Source organism: Mauremys mutica, unplaced genomic scaffold (genome assembly GCF_020497125.1).
Source record: "Mauremys mutica isolate MM-2020 ecotype Southern unplaced genomic scaffold, ASM2049712v1 000133F_np12_subseq_4500544:4525715_obj, whole genome shotgun sequence".
Classification (NCBI taxonomy): Eukaryota; Metazoa; Chordata; order Testudines; family Geoemydidae; genus Mauremys; species Mauremys mutica.
Genome location: NW_025422862.1, coordinates 5,618 through 11,268, shown reverse-complemented (window position 1 = coordinate 11,268; position 5,651 = coordinate 5,618). Strand labels below are relative to the sequence as shown.

Sequence of the window (5,651 nt, the reverse complement as noted above, 5' to 3'; positions counted from 1 at the left end):
GTCTCCATCTCTTTCAGTCCCAGCTGGGAGCTCCTGAGTCCCACCAAAACCCAACTCTTCTTCTTTGTGGAGCCTCCGTTGGTCTGGTTTTGATCCTGAACGCCCAGGTCCTGCCCCCCAGCCATGTGACACCCCCCTCCCGTCCCTGCTCTGCCCCAGGAGCAGCTTTTTAACCCTTTGGCACCCACTGGGCAGAGATGCAAAGTACAGACGGAAACTGAGGCACACCGGCATCAAAACTATTACAGAACATTCTCTTTTGGTACGTCTACACTATCGGGGTTTGGGCCCAGCAGGGCTCTACGGGGGGTGGGGGTCCTGTGACTGCTTCCCTCCCCCCTGTAGTGCACCAGCATAAACACAAGCCCTGGCCTGGCTTTCCAGCTGGCTGCTGGCCCTGGAGCAGCCGTGCAAGGCCAGCACCTGCCCCCTATCACCACAGGGGAGGTCAGAGGTGGGCCACAGCTGGGACATGTGCTCGGAGCCCAAGGGAGCTTGCACCAAAGCTCTGGCAAGACCAGGCGCAGCACCTGGAACGGGGACCCCCCCACACCACCACCACAGGCCCAGCCGAGCAACAAACTGCCTGGGGAAGGGAGCGAGAGAGACCCCCTGCTGAGCCCTCACCCTGGTCTCTTTGGGGCCAGCCCTGACTGCCAGGGGAGAGCGCCCCCTACTGAGCCTCTGCCCTGCTGCAGGGGATAATGGAGCATGAGAGAGTCTCCTCCACCAGGCCCAGGCTTCCCAAGGGCTGACAGCTGAGCTCCCCTGGTGCCTGGTCAGTGTGTCCCCTTCATGGGGGGTAGCAGAGCAGGAGGTCCCTGGGCATGGCTGGGCTGTGTCCCCATCTCCTCCCCTCCCCCAGGGCTATGTGCTGGCAGAGCGTGGCTGTCCCCCAGAGCTGGGTGCAGGGCCCTAGGCCGTGTCCTCTTCTCCTCCGCTCCCCTCCCCCTGTGCTACGTGCTGTTGGGCGTGTTGCCGTTCCCCAGAGCTGGGCGCAGGGTCCTGGGCCGAGTCCAGGGCACTGGCTGGCTGGGACTGGGCGAACCCGGGCCTCACCACCAGCAGGTAGAACACCCCAGGCAGGATGCGGAAGCCGAGGCGTTGCAGGGCGTGCAGTGAAGGCTCGTTGTGGGGCAGCACCCGGGTGTAAACAGGGAAGCTGCGGGCATGCAACTGTGCTGCCAGCGTCCCCACCACGGATCCGAAGTGGCACTGGCCACGATGCTCCGGGAGGGTGTAACCGTGTGTCAGGGCAGCCAGCGGGTCGGTGAGGCACCAGGAGATGGGGGTCCCCTCAGGGTCCAGCAGGCAGGCGTTGGGGAAGTGGCGGATCAGGCAGCTCAGGTAGCGCAGGCTCCAGCTGTTCCCCCCAAACGTCCAGGTGTCGTTGAGCAGCATGGCATGGGCGGGGGACACGGGGGCCAGCCTGAGCCCCTTCTCAGGCCTGCAAGACAGGTCGGGAGGGATGAGATGCAGGGCGGGGTGGGGTGAGCAGATAAGGGATTGACCTAGCAAGGGGAGGGGGTCAGCATCCCTGGTCAGAGGGAATACAACCACTAGGGGAAGGAGTAAGGCTAGGGGAGAGGAGCGGGGAGCAACCAAACATGGGAGGTGTGAGCACAGGGGGAGATTGACCCAGCTTGGGGGGGCAGGGTGCAGTGAGCCGGGGGCTCGATCTGGTACAAGGGAGTGAGCCCGGGGAGCAGGGATTGAGCTGGTATGACATGGCATAGGAGGGGAGCAGGGTCCGGCAGCGCCATCCTCTTCCCGGTTGTGGGGCTGAGATGGGCTGGACAGAAAATTGGCAGTGGGAGGTGTGGGGGGCATGGAAGGTATCCTGTGGGGGAGGGGTGTGCCACCCAGCTGTGAAGGCAGCGCCGCCGCCAGCAGCAGCCGAGAGCTACGGGGGGCGTGGTATGGCATTGCCACCCCTCCTGCTGCATAACGTTTGGCCTTTGCACTGGGAGGGGAGGCTATGGCAAATCCTGGGTGACTATAGCACCCATAACGCTCCTCCCAGTGCACCCCATGGAGGGGAGGGAGGCTGGAGGGGGCTGACCTGGCACAGGAAGAAGGGGGGTGAGGCTGAGGGGCGATAGACCCGGGGTGGGGGAGACGGGGGAGCCCTTGGGGGAGGGGATCGAGCCAGGAGGCGGCACATGGGGGGAAGGTGACCCCCAGGGGGGGAGGGGATTGACACACTCCCGCAGCCTCAGCACAGGGGCTGTCTGACAGGGCCCAGTCCAGCCCCAGGAGATCCATCGCTGCCGATGGGCCGTGGCTAAGCTCAGCTCCTGACATGAAAGCACCAGGGCTCAGTGGGCAGCGAACCCCCTGCCCGGGGACCTACCCGCTGACAGGGAAGGAGGGACCGGGGGGCTCTGTGCTTGGAGCCCCCTCCCCTCAGAGGGGATGGCTCTGGGGTCAAGGACCCCTGGCTGCCCGTCCCAGGATATGGAAGGTTACAGGCTGCCCCTCCCCCTGCTCTCCCCATCCTGGGGCCAAGGAGGTTCCTTGGCCAGGCTGGGCTGCCCCTGCCCCCGGCGAAGCTCTAGGGCTGACTCAGCCCTGCCCCGGAGCAGGATGGGAAATCCTTGGCAGCATGTGCCCAAGGCCTGGGGCTGTGGTGATGGCCTCACTCTGCCAGCACCGTTAGCCTGGGGAACTCATTGACACCAGATCTGGGGCACAATGGAGACCACTGGCCTGGCACCCCAGGGTCTTTCCCTTCCCCCAGCCCCGCTCCCCCCTCCATCTAGCACAGGCTGGTTGTGTGCATTGCCCCATTCTCTCACACACACCCCATATCTGGGGTCACCTACCGGTACTGGGGCATGGCAGGCGGGTCTGGGTGGAGTAGTAGCCGGTGCGGATGCGTCTCCATCTCAAGCCCCCTGGCCCTGGCGATGTTCCTGATGCTCTCATGTACCCCGTCCTGCAGCCCTGCAGGGACAGCCGTGCGCTGTCAGCAGGGGCCCCGGAAAGGTGCCCATGGATGTGGGGGGCCCAGCCTGGTGGGGGAGAGCAGCAGGGAGGGGCCAAGGGCCACTGTGAGCCGGCATGACCCAACTGGGGGTTCCCAAGCTTGGCTCATTCAGGATCCTGGGTCTGGATGGAGAAGGGGCCCAGGTGAGCTCATTGGGGCTATTGGTCTGTGGGGGGGGGGGGGTCCAGGCAGGCTCCTTGGGGCTATTGGCCCATGGGGGGGCACAGTGGTCCTCCCCCCCATGTGGCAGGTGCTGGATGGAGCAGGGCTGGAGGGGCTCACCCAGTATCTGGAAGGCCTGGCCCCAGTCGATGGCGCGGCTGTTCCCCAGCAGGGCCCGGCAGGCGCCCTCGTCCCGGTAAAAGGCCGTGTACAAGTTGGTGAAATAATCACTTGGGTCCCGCGCCACCTGCAGGGGGGACACTGCCTGGGGGTGAGCGCAGCCTCTGCCCCCCACGACCCTCAGGGACGGCATCGGGGGAGCAGGGCAGAGAGAGCCCCAAGTAAGAGATTGAGGCGGGGGGAAGGGGCCCCATGAATAGAGCCAGGGGACTTAGGGCAGAATGGGATGGGGGGGTCTGGGCAGCAGAAAGGGGAGACAAGCTGTGGGGAGGTGGGGCAGCCAGTTGGGGGAGGGATAGAGATGACACCAAGCAGGGAAAGGGGCAAGGAAGTCGGGGAGGGGAGCGGGACAGTGATTGTGTCAGGCGGGGGAGGGGAGCGGGGCAGGGATGGTGTCAGGTGGGGGAGGGGAGCAGGGCAGTGATGGTGTCGCGGGGGGAGGGGAGCGGGGCAGATGGGAGGGGCCCAGCAAAGGCCGCACTTCTCTGCGTGGCCGGGTGAGGACCATTTTGAACTCTGGCCATGAATCCACCAGCACCTCCTGGCCAGCCGGGTTCCCGCGGTTCACATGCATCACAGCGCCGTAGACCTGCCAAGACACAGAGGTCAGAGTCTGGGAATGTCCCGTTTCCCCAGGATCGGTGCTGGGCCCCAGCTTTTACTCTGCCCCTTGGAGGAGCCCTCAAAGTGCCAGCCCCCCAGGGGGCCCCACTCTTCCTGCGAGGCAGGCCAGGGCCTCTGAGATGGAGCCTCTGGGCTCCAGCCCTCCTGCTCCACCCCGCGAGCTCTGCCCGGTGCCTCCCACTGAGCCAGAACCCTGGAGAGACCTGGCCGCTCTTCGGGGGCTCCCACACCCCAGCCTGGGTTTGCAGTGACACTCGGCAGCATTGTCAAGCCAGGCCAGTTTAGGAGTCACGGAGCAGCCTTAGGTCAGCAGAGAGAACTGGGGGTAAAGCAGAGTCCATTGCGTTCAGCCGGGGCCCAGCCAAGCTGGAGTGACAGACCCTCCAACACAAAGTCTCTGCCAACACCCACCACAGGGGCCCGGTCCAAGCCTCTCGTGGGCGTCTGGCTCGGCTGCATTCGCTGCAGGGAGCCACGGAGAGAGATGGGAGGGCTGGTGTCAAAGGCCCAGTGGTGGAGGTCACGGGCCTGCCCCTGTGAGCTGTGTGCAGCCTCGGGCCCCGGCCCACTCCAGGGGTCGCTCCCAGGGGCCTGGTGACCGGCTGGGGTACAGCACATCCCCTGTGGATCTATGAGAGCCTGCCCGGCCCCTGAACTGCTGCCCCCCGACCTGGAGAAAGGGTCTGCCCCCCAAACTGCTACCCCCCAACCAGGTGGAGGGGCCAGCCCTCCATGTACCCCCGACCCAGGGGATTGCACCCCAGCCCAATCTGTGCCCCATCACCCAGGGGACTCCGAGGGACTTTCCCCTGCTCTCTGCACAGCCTGAGGGTGGGAAGGTTCAGCCCTGTGGGTTGGGCGAGTCCTGGTCACCGGCAGCATGTCAGGCAGGCCCCGCCGTAGCATCCCCTCCAGCAGCCGCAGCTTGGAGGGACAGCTCAGGATCAGCATCGCTGGCCGGGATGGGCCTTCACAGCTTCCAGCAGGACAATGCGAGGGACACCTGGGGGGCAGGAGACCCATCAGTTCCCTGTGACTGTCTCCTCCCAACCCCAGAGACCAGCTGCCAGCTCCCAGCCCTGCCAAAATAGCAAACACTGTGTAGACCCCACAACAGCTCACCAGTCTGTGCGCAGCCCCCTGTATGTTCACCAGAGACCTTATACTACCTAACCGGTCTGTGCGCAGCGCCTGTGCTTACGAGAGACCCTATAATAACTTAACAGTCTATGCACAGCCCCCCGTGTGTTCACCAGAGACCTTATACTACCTAACCAGTGTGTGCGCAGCCCCTGTGCTCACCAGAGACCCCACAATAAGAAGGCTGCTCTAAGGCCATGTGATGCCAGGGCTGCCCGTACAGGGCTACGGTCCCACTCACCTGGGGTGACTCCGTGCCAGGGGAAGGAGCAGTTCTTGGGTGTCTGTGGGGCTGTGAGGTTCCTGCCTCTCTCTCTCCTTCAGGGGCTGCTCCAGCCTCTTATACACGAGTGAATGAACCATTAACAGAGTCTGCCAGTCCTGGAACCCAGAGGCGGTGACATCCCTGCAGCTGCAGGGCACAGTTGATTGGGATTTTGCTCTGGGCAGAGGTGGAGGGGCCTCCGGGGAAAGGAGGCCAGAGCGACAATGCAAGTTCCCATGGTTTATGTATTTCAGGGAAGCTGAGAAAAGTCCCCACCTCCTGAACAAAGGA

General features: G+C 64.4%; 1 protein-coding gene across 1 annotated transcript; it reads right to left on the bottom strand.

Annotated features, from left to right (window-relative positions):
- Positions 1 to 267: 267 nt before the first annotated feature.
- On the bottom strand, positions 268 to 5,392 carry LOC123356978 (glycine N-acyltransferase-like protein 3). The gene is made up of 6 exons (XM_045000233.1): positions 5,337 to 5,392; positions 4,829 to 4,958; positions 3,813 to 3,920; positions 3,272 to 3,398; positions 2,826 to 2,946; positions 268 to 1,447 (listed from the first exon to the last, which is right to left on the bottom strand). Exons 2-6 carry the CDS (start codon positions 4,904 to 4,906, stop codon positions 916 to 918), a joined length of 966 nt encoding a protein of 321 aa, XP_044856168.1. The 5' UTR covers positions 4,907 to 4,958; positions 5,337 to 5,392; the 3' UTR covers positions 268 to 915.
- Between the last annotated feature and the right edge of the window lie 259 nt (positions 5,393 to 5,651).

Coding starts and splice junctions, on each gene's coding strand:
- LOC123356978 (XM_045000233.1), bottom strand. CDS start 4,906: ATGCTGATCCTGAGCTGTCCCTCCAAGCTGCGGCTGCTGGAGGGGATG. Junction 3,921..4,828: donor GCCTGCCTGACATGCTGCCG/GTGACCAGGACT, acceptor GTGTCTTGGCAG/GTCTACGGCGCTGTGATGCA. Junction 1,448..2,825: donor CCTGCCATGCCCCAGTACCG/GTAGGTGACCCC, acceptor CCTGTCTTGCAG/GCCTGAGAAGGGGCTCAGGC.